Source organism: Camellia sinensis, unplaced genomic scaffold (assembly GCF_055761805.1).
Source record: "Camellia sinensis isolate YWXY unplaced genomic scaffold, ASM5576180v1 Unanchor6, whole genome shotgun sequence".
Classification (NCBI taxonomy): Eukaryota; Viridiplantae; Streptophyta; class Magnoliopsida; order Ericales; family Theaceae; genus Camellia; species Camellia sinensis.
The window spans coordinates 4,420,200-4,435,367 of NW_028129474.1; the positions used below are offsets into that span (position 1 = coordinate 4,420,200).

The window sequence follows — 15,168 nt, forward strand, 5'->3', positions numbered from 1 at the left end:
ATTTCGAGGCACTTCATTTTCTGCCATCGGCATCCGATGTGAGTGTGGCTGAGGCTCACTCATGTTGGTATAAGCCCATTTGTCATTTCCATGTCACTTTAGCACCGCCTCGGTTTGCGTGCCCGTGTGCACGTACTTCGAGGCATCTCATTTTCGTTGCATCTGTCATCGCCTCGGTTTGCGTGCCCGTGTGCACGTACTTCGAGGCACCTCATTTGCATTGCATCTGTTATTGCCTCGGTTTGCGTGCCCGTGTGCACGCATTTCGAGGCATCTCATTTTCACTGCATTTACCATTACCTCGATTTGCGTGCCCGTGTGCACGCATTTTGAGACACTTCATTTACACAGCATTTTACCATTGCCTCGGTTTGCGTGCCCGCGTGCATGCATTTCGAGGCGCCTCATTTTCATTGCATTCTGTCATCGCCTCGGTTTGCGTGCCCGCGTGCACGTACTTCGAGGCATCTCATTTCCATCATTCTGTCATCGCCTCGGTTTCGTGCCCGCGTGCACGCATTTCGAGGCATCTCATTTTCATTGCATTTATCATTGCCTCGATTTGCGTGCCCGTGTGTACGTACTTCGAGGCACCTCATTTTCATTGTATCTGCCATCGCCTCGGTTTGCGTGCCCGTGTGCACGCATTTCGAGGCATCTCATTTTTAGCATTGTGTATGTTAGGATCGCATCTTAGTTACATTTCATGCATATCATGCGTATTACATCGTGTCCGGAATAGGGGTTAGCCCGGACACGGGAAACGAGGTACATTTCGTACTTCGAGTGACGGAATGTATCTCAATTCCCCAGTCACCGACACTCCGGATTATCCATGATGGAGTTAGGTTTTAGCTGTAGTTTCATGTGCATTCATCCTATATTGAGTTGCGCATTTCGGCTCCTCGGCCATCATGCCTCGGTATGCGTGATTAGTGGCACGAGGATCGAGACATGCATATATTTGTGCAAATACATTGCTATGCCCCTTTCCTGCTCTCTGTTGCAGCAAAACGCAGAATCAGCAACTTTTCGAGGCTTGGCACGCATTTCAAGAAACAGGTGTAAACAGAGGCTAATTGGGGCATTCCGGTGGATTTCCGCGCAAGACAACCCGGACATGCATCATCCATCAGAAGCAAGGCAGTCCCTGGCTTGCACGCCAGTTTATTTGCTTTCTAGTTAATTCATTAGTTAGAATTCTGTATTATTCGGACTGTAATATTCGGACTGTATTATTTATTTGGACCCTCCGAGTGAGGGCATAACTGTAATAAGTGTGCGTGAGTGTGTTGTATGTCTTCCAACCCCACGTCTTTCTCCCTTTTATTTATCCGCTTTTGATGGTTAGATTAGGGTATATTTAAATTAGCATACAGTATGACAGCATGTCTGCATCATTCATCTGTTTTGCATGCACCGGGCTCGGCGCATCATACTAACTGCATCGTACTTTCAATACCAAATTGAATACATGTTAGTTGTAGCATTTCATATGCCATCTTAGAATAGCCGAGCCTACTATAGTTGCATTTTGCATGTGTTGCATTAGGCATTTCTGTACACTTAGGATCATGCATGATTTCTAATATAGTTTCTATTTTGGCTTGGAGTACCCGGTAAGTTTTATGCTTTAGCATCCTTGCATGCGTGTGAGTGTTGCCATGAATAGCATGCTTACCATGAGGCTACGTGCTTATCTGATATATCTACCTGAATGCCTGTGGGTGAAGGTTGGGTTATGTGAATTGGAATGAATCATCAAAATGTTTCAAACCTACCTACGGGTAGCAAACCATTTTCAAAAAGCAAACATGAAATGTTTTGTTCCAATTCGGACGACCCGGTCTATACTTATATGCTGTGAGCATCACATAGTAACCTAGGCTAATAACCGGAATAAGAACTCACAATGTTTTCAAAAATTGATATCATGGTTAGTAGAGGCCGGTCTATGACCGGGCGAGCGGGGGTGCTCACGAAGTGACCTTCCCCAATCGTACCCAAGTTCCCGAGCCGAGGCAACTTTGGTGATGACGGACACGTGGCCTTTTGGCACCGAGTCAGGGTTTCCTAAATTTCCCAAAATAAAATATTTAGGTGGCGACTCTGTATCTGGCAAAGCAGTCCATGTTTGGCACTTCTTTCAAAAATCAGTTTTCCTAAAACGATTTGCCGGATTTGGACTCTTTGGTTCAGATTTAGAACCGTGACTACGAAAAGTCGAGTCCGAGCTGTAGCGAGGTCCCCCGCGGGCTTGTTACACCCAGTCACCGACACTTCGGATCATCCATGATGGAGTTAGGTCTTGTTGTGTTTTCATGTGCATTCATCCTACATTAAATTGTGCATTTCGATTCCTCGGCCATCATGCCTCGGTATGCGTGATTGGTGGCACGAGGATCGAGGTATGCATATATCTGTGAAAATATACTGCTATGCCCCTTTCCTGCTCTCTGTTGCAGCAAAATCAGGAATCAGCAACTTTTCGGGACTTGGCACGCTTTTCAAGAATAATTGTAAAACAGAGGCTAATCGGGGCATCCCGGTGGATTTCCGTGCAAAGCAGCCTAACATACATCATCCATCAAAAGCAAGGCAGTCCCTGGCTTGCATGCCAGTTTTATTTATTTTCTTAGTTAATTTGATTAATTAGGAATTTGTATATTATTTGGACTGTAATATTTGGACTGTAATATTTGGACTGTACTATTCTTTCATTTGGGACTGTATTATTTATTCGGACCCTCTGCGCGAGGGCATAACTATAATAAGTGTGCGTGTGTGTGTTGTATGTCTTCCAACCCCACGTCTTTCTTCCCTTTTATTTACCAGCTTATGATGGTTAGATTAGGGCATATTTAAATTAGCATACAGTATGATAGCATACTTGCATTCATTCATCTATTTTGCATGCACCGGGCTCGGCGCATCATACTAACTGCATTTGTATTTCAATTCCAAATTGAATACATGTTAGTTATAGCATTCCATATGCCATGTTTAGAATAGCCGAGCCTGCTATAGTTGCATTTTGCATGTGTTGCATTAGGCATTTCTGTATACTTAGGATTCATGCATGATTTCTAATGAGTTTCTATTTTGGCTTGGAGTACTCGGTAAGCTTTATGCTTTAGCATCCTTACATACGTGTGAGTGACTGCCATGAATAGCATGCTTACCATGAGGCTATATGCTTATGTGATATAACTGCCTGAATGCCTGTGGGTGAAGGTTGGGTTATCTGAATTGGAATAAATCATCAAATGTTTCAAGCCTACCTGCGGGTAGCAAACCATTTTCAAAAGCAAACATGAAATGTTTTGTTCCAATTCAGACGATCCAATCTATACTTGTATGCTGTGCGCATCACATAGTAACCTAGGCTAATAACCGGAATAAGGACACACAAAATTTTCAAAAATTGATATCATGGTTAGTAGAGGCCAGTCTATGACCGGGCGAGCGGGGGTGCTCACGAAGTGACCTTCCCCAATCGTACCCAAGTTCCCGAGCCGAGGCAACTTTGGTGATGACGGACACGTGGCCTTTTGGCACCGAGTCAAGGTTTCCTAAATTTCCCAAAATAAAATATTTAGGTGGCGACTCTGTATCTGGCAAAGCAGTCCATGTTTGGCACTTCTTCCAAAAATCTGTTTTCTCAAAAACGATTTGCCGGATTTGGACTCTTTGGTTCAGACTTAGAACCGTGACTGACAAAAGTCGAGTCCGAGCTGTAACGAGGTCCCCCGCGGGCTTGTTACAGTTTCTGGCGACTCCGTTGGGGATTTAGAGAACTTGACTCGAACTCGTGATATCTGTTTTTGACTACACTTGTGTGCTTCTTTGCATTGCATTTGCATTGGTGCGCCTAGGACACCGTGTTTGCCATCTGCTATTCCTGAACGGTTTGCCGGAGGCTTGACTTGTCAAGGCATGAACATAAGGCTGACCGGTTGTGGGCTCTGCCAGTATGGGAACACAAACCCCGGTTTTACCGGGGCACCCTCTTTGACCATTCGACCTAGTGCATATTCGGATCCATAGTGACCATTCCAAATTAAGACAGGTTGCTTACCCGTTTATGGGTTGTTTGAAACCGCTGTGTGCGTAGCAAAACCCTAGCTCCTGACAAAATAGGACAGGAAAACCATACCCCAACATAGGGGTGTTTTGGCTCTCACTTTTCTGTTATGTGCTTTAGAGTGCGTCTCTACAGGAATGCATGTATCAGTATATGAGTTTGGGTATCAGGCCTACGGGCATCAGTTCAGTATATGAGTTTGGGTATCAGGCCTGCGGGCATCAGTTCAGTATTGTCAGTATCAGGCCTGCGGGCATCAGTTCAGTATTATGGGCATCAGGCCTGCGGGCATCAGCCAGTATTTGAGAATCAGCTATCTGCGGGTATCAGATTCTGTTCTAGGAGACAGTGATACAGGGATAATAATCAGTGTTTGAGGACAGTGTGTGTTCAGCTTATTGACTGTGTGTTGATTATGCCCGGCTGTGTGTCATGCATTTTATTTTAAGCTGTTATACTGTCCGTTTATATGTTTATTTATTTCCTTTTCGCTTTATTTATCTTTTGCTAGGGTCAGTTCTAGCACAATTGCTTCCAACCCAGCAGGCATTCCCCAAGCACTTTGGACACGAGGTCGTCGACTCCATCGATCTGAGGATCTAATCGACGGACAGCCAGTGTTCCATTCTCTACCCCCTGTTACCAGAAGGAAGCAGAAAAAGCGCAGTGTATCTGAACAGAGATCACCAGAACAGTGGTTTCCCCCATCAGTGGACAGTCAGATTGAGATCCCCATTGAGACAGATCTACCAGTAGTTCGGACAAATCAAAACAGTATGACGGCACCAACAGGAGTTGAGCAGATGATGCGCCAAATGCAAGAAACCATGCGAGCCATGCAACAGGATGCCGTTCGCCGGGATGAACTCGCTAAGCAACAAGCTGAGATTATGACCCAGCAGGCTGAGCTGATTACCAGACTGCAACAACAGAATACAGCATCTGCTTCACAACAAATTCCTCCTCCGGCGAGGGCTCCATTACCTGAGCTGACACCTGTTGTTCAGAACGCTCCTCCAAACACCCAGAATACTGTGCCGACTATCCAGAATCTGCAAGAGGACACAAATCTTCCAACGGGGCCAGCTCCGCCCCCGCTTCCGCCACAATTGTCCAAGGTTCATACACCCAATCACCCGGACTCTCCCTTCGAGGTCGAGGTTGATCATACAGCTCTGAAATTGAGCAAACTTGAGAAACTCTTTAAGAAATCCCAAGGGGTCAAGGCTATGCCGGATATCGAAGACAGATATACCGAGGAGGCCGTAACACTCCCCGATAGGTTCAAAATGCCACAAATCGACCGCTTTGATGGGTCCGGCGACCCCATGGTCCATCTCCGACTGTTTGCAGACATCTTGCGGCCAATGGGCCTAACACGACCACAGAAGCTCTCACTATTCGGTCGAACCCTGTCGGGTGTGGCCGCCCACTGGTACACAAAGTTACAAGATGAAGTGAAAAGGAATTGGGATGAAATGGCTGAGGCCTTTGTCGCGTAATATTCATACAACACTCAGATCGAGATCACAACTCGTGATCTTGAAACGACAAGGCAAGAGCCCAAGGAAACTTTCTCGGACTTTGTAATCCGATGGAGGGCAAAGACATCAATGATGACCTTAAGGCCCACTGACAAAGATCAAATCTGGATGATTGTGCGCAATCTCCACCCAAAGTTGATGCAGAGAATGATTGTAGTCCCCTTCCCTACTTTCGCAGATTTACACGAGATGGGGGTGCAAATTGAAGACGCAATGAAACAAGGTCTGTTTGACCACGACAGAGAACAACCGAGGAGGACGTTCAACCGTAACAACAATGCGGGCCCGAGTGGCGCTGCAAATACAAGAGCCTCGGAAGTTAGTATGGTCACCACCACTCCCCCTCCCCCTCCAAGGCCCATGGCTGCCACACCCTTCTCCGGCGCGTCCGGAAGCAACACACAAACCAACAGATTCCAACCGCGAGGCCAAAGAACCTTTACCCCACTATATATGCCCCTGACCAAAGTTCTGGGAATATTGATCAAAAAAAATCATTTGAAACCCCTGGAGCCAAAGCCATTACCGAATCCACTCCCCCCCTCTTATGACCCAGCAAAATACTGTGCGTATCACCAACAACACGGTCATGACACCGACCGTTGTTACAGATTGCGTCATGAGATCCAAGATCTTATTGACAAACAGGTGATCGCGCCTCCTGATAAACCCAATGTCACAACCAACCCTCTCCCACCACATAACCAACCTCCCCCTCCCAACAGAATTAATTTTATCCAGACTGGGGTCGCATCTTACGATCCTAGTATCTATATTACACCTACCAACCTACCCAAGCCGGAGGTGCTCCTCCCCGATTGCACTGATTTCTTGTGCATGGTGGACATCTCCAAAACCCAACCAGAACCGATGGTGGTGACCGTCGAAGACGGGGCAGGGCAGATTTTGGGAGAGAATGAGATTGTTGAATCTGGAACTGGACAGAGTTTTGCTGGGGGAGCCTATGATCCAAGCAAGTACATCCTATCAACGAGCCGAATTGGGCTAGGTATAGAATTGCCAGAGACAGGAGAGCTATGCATGATCTGGGGGGATGGATCTGGGCTATGGGCAGATGATCTGACAGCCGTAGAGGAGGACTTTGCCAACCTGCAATTTTTCGATGACCAGGAACTGGGGGATACGTCAATCAACTGGTACGACTATGAGGGATCAGCGGAGGCCACTGGATGGCTCGAGGATCAACCAGATGCAGTGGGGGAAGCCCAACCAGAATAGAGCCCGGCAGGGGCGGAAGTATCAGTTGTGGCCGGAACGGCCGAAAGTCAAGTTGTATCGCCGGAGAGCGCCGGTGCTAAGAATTTCGCTCGAGACATGGGCATTATGGATACGGGAATTGTTGAACAAACAGCTGTACTGATGCAGCTGGAACGAGAAAAGTTTGAGGAGGCTGAGAGAATTAGGAAAGCTAAAGGCCCTAAGGGGACTGAAAGTGTTGTGTGCACGAAAATAGAGAATGCTGCGAGCATGTGGACAGGGAGTACTGCGAGTGCAACTAAACCGGAGCCAGACAGGTGTCCGTTGGCTGCCGATGGAATGTGGTGGGAAGACGATGACTTATGTCTTGCCCACACAGATGAAGACTGGGGGAATAATCAACCGGATGACACTTGGTACCTCGATGAGGTTGACCATATGACAAGAAGTGGGCGGTACTTCAAACCCCCACACCTGGACCAACCCGAGGCATCCGGGAAGGATAGAGAAGCGGAGAAACAGAAGGAGAAGCAGATTGAAGAGGAAGCTGTGCTGAAACAATTAAAGAAGATACAAGCAGACATCTCCATCTGGGGACTGCTAATGGCATCATGAGTACATAGAGAAGCCGTCCTATCTGCTATGGACAAGTCCAAACTCTCCATAGACACCACGCCTGAACAGCTGGTTGGGCTGGTTTTTCCGGGAGGAGGTTCCCCGGCATTAACCTTTCCGGACAAGGAGCTACCGCCTGAAGGCACAAATCATAACAAACCTCTCTATATTTCTGTGGAATGTAGAGATAAGTGGATACCGGTGGTACTTGTTGATACCGGGTCTGCGATTAATGTCTGCCCGACCAGAACGGCATATGCAATCGGGTTGAAGCCCGTGGACTTCGTCCCAACTACCCAAGTGATCAGAGCATACGACAATACCAGCAGAAAAGTGATGGGGACTGTTAAAATTCAAACCAAGGTTGGTCCAGGACAGCACAACATTGAATTTCATATCTTGGACGTTCCTGCAACCTTTAACCTACTTTTGGGGCGACCGTGGTTGCACCAGGTCAAAGCAGTCTCTTCCACTCTACATCAAATGCTAAAGTACCCTCACGGGAAAGGGGTAGCGATCGTTTTTGGGAATTCAGCAATCCATCCGCCGCCGGAGGTGTCCACACCTGTCTTGGAGATCGAGCACGGCACGGAGGATGTGTTTTTGTCGGGGTTCACTTTGGCCGAGGCTCAAGTGGTGCAGAATGTCATGGCTGTGAATGAGGGTATGTACGTTAGTGCTCAATCTATCTACCTCACGAACAAGCTAAAACATACTCCCGGGATGGGATTAGGGAGAAGTGGCCGGAAGGGCGTCTCAGTGTTGGCCGAAGTGCCACACAACCCTCACGCCTTTGGACTGGGTTATCTGCCCACCAAAGAGGACTGGGTGAGGAAAGGGAAAGAAATGGCCGGAAGGGCCAGAGCGAAGAAGGCCGGGAAGCCATTTGAGTTAATGCATAGGCCCATCTGGGGTACCCTAAACGGACGCTTCGTCCGGGAGGGGGAAGATTTTCCATTCTGCGGCTTCCCGGAGCCATGGCTAAACGCGCGTGCCTGGTTTTGAAATCTTCTTCGACATACAATTATCTGGGGATGACGTTGCCGAAGCGCAGACAGACCCACCAACTGAGGTTGAGCAGTGTAGAACAGTGGATCCTGAGAGCACAGAGCTTGAAATGGGGGTAGCACTGGCGAGTCTACTATCAGATCCTCCAATTGACCAAGAGTGCTTGGGGGATAACTCTTCGGTTTCTATGATTGGAGATGAAATAGCTGCGGGCTTTCCAGCGCCGATCTTGGATGCATCTATCGCACCTTCTCTCATCTGGCAATATGAAGAAGGCTTTTTATCTAGCAGTTCCGGGTCAGGTAGTGAGCCGGAATCTGATTCTACCTAATCTTGTACGTCGGAATCAGATTCCAGCTCGACTGAGTCTGAGTCCAGTATTCCTGGGGGTGATAACCCGGATACCACAGTCCTGTCTAGGTCGTCATTTTCATTTTCTTTTGAGTCTGTTGTAACAGAGGAATCTGACGGCTTGGAAATATTTAATGAGAATGATGTGGACGTGGTTTCTGAGTATTTTTCTGTGCCTTTGATTTATTGCTTAAATCAGGATTTTCAAAATTTTGATGAAAACAACGAGGAAGAAATTCCTCCAGTTTTGCAACGATTAATTGATCAAGAGCAGGAAAGATTTGTTAAACCTTTAATGGATGAAATCACTACTGTGAATGTTGGTACTGAGAAGGACCCGTGGCTGGTCCAGATCGGGTCCACGTTGTCTTCAGAGGAGCGCGAGCGCTTAGTCGCTTTATTAAAAGATTTCAAAGATGTTTTCGCGTGGTCCTATGAAGACATGCCTGGAATCGATCCTGAGATTGTACAGTACCGGATCCCTCTTGATCCCGAGGCCCGCCCTGTCAAACAGAAACTCAGAAGGATTCGCCCGGACTGGGCTTTCAAAATTAAGGAAGAGGTCACCAAGCAAATTGACGCAGGGTTCCTGTTGATATCTGAATACCCAACTTGGTTGGCCAACATTGTTCCGGTGCCAAAGAAGGACGGCAGAATTCGGGTCTGTGTAGACTTCAGAGATTTGAACAGGGCCAGTCCGAAGGACGACTTTCCTTTGCCACACATTGATGAATTGGTGGATTTCACGGCAGGACACGCCTTGCTTTCGTTTATGGATGGTTTCTCAGGCTATAATCAGATAGTAATGGCACCCGAAGACCGGGAGAAGACTGCGTTCACTACCCCGTGGGGGACATGTTGTTATAGAGTGATGCCATTCGGGTTGAAAAATGCTGGAGCTACGTATCAACGGGCAGCAACTACAATATTGCATGATATGATCCATAAAGAGGTCGAGGTGTATATGGACAACATGATTGTCAAGTCCAAAGAAAGAGAGGGCCACTACACCGCCTTACAAAAATTCTTTCATCTGATGCCAAGCTAGGCCCAACCTGTGCCTCCTCGTTGAGCCAATCCAAGCACTCATCGGACAAAGTGCAACTGAAAGTGGAAGCAGGGGCCAGGAGCTCTCTAGTCCTCCATGCTGTGGCATATCGGGCAAGGTGTGCACCCCGGATCGGGAAAGCGGCTGGGTACTCAATCCCCTCCGGTGGGCAGGTCTGATCATGACCAAACTGACGCAGGAACCGGAACGGAAAATAAAATACGCAGTGGGTTAGACCAATCAATTGGATCCCAATCAACCGGGACATACTATAGCTCATTGCCGGGAGGTTGAGCCAAGGACAACGCCAAGCAATGCCGTCTGCGGACAAGTTGCACATCCAATCGAACCACCACCTTTCGTCAAGAGCATTGACTAGGCGCTGTCGAAAGAAGTAGCCTCGAGCTGAATAAGCTGGGCAAGAGTCCACAACCTGCAACTTATCCATTAACCATACCTAGGGGAGGGATGGAAAATGAGAGAATAAAGAGCAGAGAGATGTACGATGAGAGAAAAGTAAGACAAGGGTTTTGTGAGAAAAACCGAGCCTGAGGGTCGAGTGATGTGAGCAAATATATATGTGAGGTCGGGTGGGAAATATTACCTGCAGCAGCAGTGGACTCCCGGCGATAGACAGAATCTAAGCCCATCAGTGTCTCGGCCAAGGTCATGGCAATACAGCTCTTCCCTTCTCTCAAGCCTTGGGCGACTTCAATCAGGCGAATGCTAGCCCCGCCGAAGCCCGAGGACAGCAGAAAGTGAGACAACAAACATAAGCAGAGGGCGTGTTGCCGGAAACCCTGCCAATAATGGTTGTTGCGGTCACCGGCGTCGGAAAAACGATAGATCAAGCCGAGGATGTCCAGTTCCCCACTGCAGATCAGAGATCGAGCGTCATGCGCCGTGAGCCCACACATCCGCCCTAAAGCCTGAGCATGGCCAAAACGGATCACCTCAGAGCATTCAGACTCCATCAAAACCTGAAAATCTTCGAAAGTGGGACACATCTCTTGGCCGCCAAAGCTAAAAACGTGTGTCACTGGGTTCCAGAACCTTGCCGCGGCATGGAGAAAAGGGAGCTGTAGCGGAGTACGGCTCAGCGTGAATAGTGCATTCAAGCCGAAACCCCGGAAGTTCAGCTTTTCCAAGCCATCTAGAGAAGAGATCCAAGATGTGAGTTTTCCGCGAGAAACGGCTCCATCTTTGTGTAAAACTAAGATGAAATGAATGTTCCCGAAGTTGAGGCTTTTATAGAGGGAAAAACACTATTCATGGGGACACGTGTCAAAAACCAGGTGGCGGCAGGAATAAGTGGCCGGCCGGCCACCTTTTTTGGCTGGCCATCCATTCTCTTTTTCAACAATGGCCGGCCAGCTGTCTCTCTCCACAAAATTAGATGGCCGGCTCCCAAAGGTGGCCGGCAATGCTGCAGTGTATCTCCTTGGCCCTGTTTTACTCTTCGAGGGAAAGTTTCAAGCATTTCCATGCAACGGGAGAGTCAAAGGCCTTTATTTCCCTCTGTTTCGGATGCGTTCCGGTGCCCAGATCGTCCAAAGTACACTCTGTTGTTGTTGTTTTGTTTATCAAGTTGTTGTTTTGCTTATCGAGTTGTTTGTCGAGCGGACGTGTTTCGTGTTTTTGAGTCATTGCGCTTTGTTTAAGCAATCTTTGTTTAAGTCTTGTTTATTTGCGTTGTCAACGTTGTTGCATTTTGCTTATCGAGTTGTAAACTAGCTAAAGGTTCTGATATATCTTAGTAAGTTGAGTTGCTTAGTTCGTTGCGTCGGTTCACTACCTGACTTGGTGATTACACAAATGCGCATTCCCATTCAAATTCTTTTTTTGTGCGAAATAAAATGATGCGATACGATGCTAAAGTTTAAAATACAAACACCTTTTCAAAAGCTATTTCATTCCATCATGCTTTACAACAAACAAAGGTACAAGTTTTACAAAAAATAAAACTCCCTAACAATGTGCAAAGTGCTACAAACTACTAGCAAAAAGAAAAATAAAGCAGGAAATAACAGCATCAATGTCCTCGGGAGCGGGAACGAGAAGCACTCCTCATCCTCTTCTGCGGGACAACCTCTGCACCATCATCATCATCTGAGTCAGAGCTATCATCCTCAGGATCCCCCTCAGCCTCGCCTCTGTTCCCCAAACCAAGACCGGAGCCCCCCTCCTCAGCAGATGTCTCTGACTGACGGTCGGTAGCCTCCTCCTCCTCCTCAGCATCCTCCTCATCCTCATCAGGCTCCACCTCTACAACGTGAGCCCTGCGTCTGCGGACAGGCCCTCCTCGACCTCCTCGAAAATGCCTAGATGGCCCGGCTCCTCGGGAAGGCCGAGATGGCCCCGCCCCCTGAAAAGGCCCGGGTGACCCAACTCCCTCAAAAGGCCCAGATGGCCCAGCTCCCCAAGGAGGCCCAGGTGGCCTGGCCTGCGGCTGACCGGACCATGAAGGCATCTGAAAACAAAAAGTTCAGTTCAAATACATCAGTCCAAATATATACATCAAATGCAGTTACAAGCAAAAGCTACGTGAAGTGGGTGCATGTAAATACAGTGTACAAGTGGGGTGTGTGTCAGATGCGCTCTACACAAGTAGTCTATCGATGCAATAGAAATCAGCATGTCATCAGAAGTATGATAAATGCCAGAAAACTGAAGGGTACCTGAATGCCCGCGACAGACAACTGTGCCTCCCTACGCAGGACCATGCCCTCGAGTGTGGCTACCAGTCCAACCACCTCCTCCATGTACCCTCGCGATGGCTGCAAATATGAGCTCATAATCATCAGTGAACAAAAGAATGTCTAAGCATCTGAATGATGAATGAAAAACAGTGGAGCATACCAGCGGTGAGTCAGGATCAATGGCGTATCGATCACTGGGCATCGGAGGCTCTAGCGGGATCGGGGTCGGAGAGATAGCCCCATACTGCCACGCCATCAACTCAGTCGGCATATCTGGCCATCCAGGATGAGGATAAGTAGACGGAACCGGAGGAACCGGTCTACCCCCACCTCTAGATGTACCAGTCCTACTAGTAGAAGGGGCGTCTGCAGCCCGAGCTCGGGCCTGGCCCGAGGATGACATACCGGCAGGCCTCGTCATCGGGGTGCGAGCTCCCGTCAATGGAGGCATCAAATATATGTGACGGTAAGTGGCGTAGTCCCCCTCCTCAAGATATAGTAAAGCATCGCTACCCAGCATAGCGCCGACTACCTCCGAATAAGAGAGCCTGTCAGCAGTCCGCATACTGACTGGGGGTACTGCGGGAGGATCCTGAGAAAGATACCCCCATACCTGGCGCAGAAAGCGTTCCCCCAGGAACCATGCCCTGCCAACCGGCCCTTCGAGCAGGACCCTATACTGGGAGATGTCCGACCCTCCGGTATACTGAAGTCGGAGACCATCACCCAGGGACGCCCAAGGCTGCCATGAGATCTGCAGATGATAAATGCATAAACCAATCAGAAATTGGGAATATACAGAGCAAATCAAAGATGAAAATGAAAGGAACTGAAAGTTCTGAAGTACCTCCGAATGCCGCACAGTGTCAAAGTACTGTCGCAGGTAAATGAGGGTCTCTCGGGGTCTCGGCCGATGCGGGCCCTTGAACACTAGTGAGTATGGGGTCATGGGAACCCCTGCCACCTCCAACTCTGGGGCCAATGCTGGGAAGTATACATAGACCCATAGCTGAGAAAAGCAGTGCAGAATGTAAGTACGAAATGCTGAGAGCAAAATACAGACTGTAAAAGTGCGCTGTGAGTGCAATGTACAAGTAATGAAAAGCAGAAATGTAAATCAAGGGGACCGAAAAGTACCTCCCAGGCTCTCCAGTAGCCGCCAAGTAAATGTCCCCGCCCGCGGGAGGTCGCGCTCATATAAAAGTAAAGGGTAGCCAGGCCGGCGCCACCCCAGTCATATCGATGGACCTGTGATAGGTCAACCAGAGCACTCAGCAGGTATAGCCCGACTGTGTTCCCTCTATCGGCGAACAGGGTAGTCCCGAAGAGGAACATAAGGAAACCACGGGCGTACTGCTCCGTCTCCTCAGGAGTCTCGGGCACCATCTCCGCCTGCCGAAAGTGGGAAGAGAACCAAGTGTATCGGACTCTCCCAGAAACCCTGTCAACAGGCGGGCGAGCCCCCAATAGATACATCCAAGCGGCCTCCCACTCGCCCATATCCTCGTCATAGGGGATGGGCCAACCTCCTATGTCTAAGCCAGTCAACAAAGCGAAGTCTAGGGGCGTCATGGTCATGTCTCCGGTAGCAGAGAAATGAAAGGAGTTGGTGGTGTCCCACCATCTCTCTACCAAGGCTGCCATCAGAGTCCTCCTGGCGGAACAACGTGACAACCCAACGCAGAAGGGCCCGAACCCTGCCAAGTCTATCAAATCTCGGACAGCCTTCGGGAGCTCAGCGTACCAGTCCCGCGCGGCGGTGGAACCATACCCCCGTACGCTGCGGGAACCAACCTGCATTCAAAATGAATACATGTGTCAATAACGAAATGAAATGGGCTGCGTGCCAATGAAATTAACTGGGCTGTGTGCCAATGGAATGGAATGGGCTGTGTGCCGATGAAGTGAAATAAGCTACAAGCAAATTTAATCTGGGCTGCGTGTTCACTATTTAATCTGGGTAGCGTGTTCAGAAAATTTGAAGTTTGGGCTGCGTGTTCAACTTTCAATCAGTGTGGGCTGCGTGTTCAACTTTCAATCAGTGTGGGCTGCGTGTTCACTATTTAATCTGGGCTGCGAGTTCAGAAAATTTGAAGTTTGGGCTGCGTGTTCAACTTTCTATCAGTGTGGGTTGCGTGTTCACTATTTAATCTGGGCTGCGTGTTCAGAAAATTTGAAGTTTGGGCTGCGTGTTCAACTTTCTATCAGTGTGGGCTGCGTGTTCACTATTTAATCTAGGCTGCATGTTCAGAAAATTTGAAGTTTGGGCTGCGTGCTCAACTTTCTATCAGTGTGGGCTGCGTGTTCACTATTTAATCTGGGCTGCGTGTTCAGAAAATTTGAAGTTTGGGCTGCGTATTCAACTTTCAATCAGTGTGGGCTGCTTGTTCACTATTTAATCTGGGCTGCGTGTTCAGAAAATTTGAAGTTTGGGCTGCTTGTTCAACTTTCTATCAGTGTGGGCTGCGTGTTCACTATTTAATCTGGGCTGCGTGTTCAGAAAATTTGAAGTTTGTGCTGTGTGTTCAACTTTCTATCAGTGTGGGGTGCGTGTTCACTATTCTAATCTGGGCTGCGTGTTCAGAAAATTTGAAGTTTGGG

The 15,168-nt window shown here is 48.3% G+C and overlaps 1 protein-coding gene across 1 annotated transcript; it reads right to left on the minus strand.

Moving 5' to 3' along the window:
* Positions 1-11,763: 11,763 nt before the first annotated feature.
* On the minus strand, positions 11,764-14,508 carry LOC145818219 (uncharacterized). The gene is made up of 5 exons (XM_082912804.1): positions 13,705-14,508; positions 13,415-13,576; positions 12,728-13,321; positions 12,547-12,645; positions 11,764-12,338 (listed from the first exon to the last, which is right to left on the minus strand). The coding sequence occupies exons 1-5, from the start codon at positions 14,365-14,367 to the stop codon at positions 11,901-11,903; spliced, it is 1,956 nt and encodes a 651-aa protein (XP_082768930.1). The 5' UTR covers positions 14,368-14,508; the 3' UTR covers positions 11,764-11,900.
* Positions 14,509-15,168: the final 660 nt, after the last annotated feature.

What these genes read in the sequence shown, in the direction of transcription:
- LOC145818219 (XM_082912804.1), bottom strand. Translation starts at nt 14,367, where the DNA reads ATGCAGGTTGGTTCCCGCAGCGTACGGGGGTATGGTTCCACCGCCGCG. An exon ending in TTGATCCTGACTCACCGCTG is followed by an intron (nt 12,646 to 12,727) that starts GTATGCTCCACT and finishes TCATATTTGCAG; the next exon opens with CCATCGCGAGGGTACATGGA. An exon ending in TGTCTGTCGCGGGCATTCAG is followed by an intron (nt 12,339 to 12,546) that starts GTACCCTTCAGT and finishes TTTTGTTTTCAG; the next exon opens with ATGCCTTCATGGTCCGGTCA.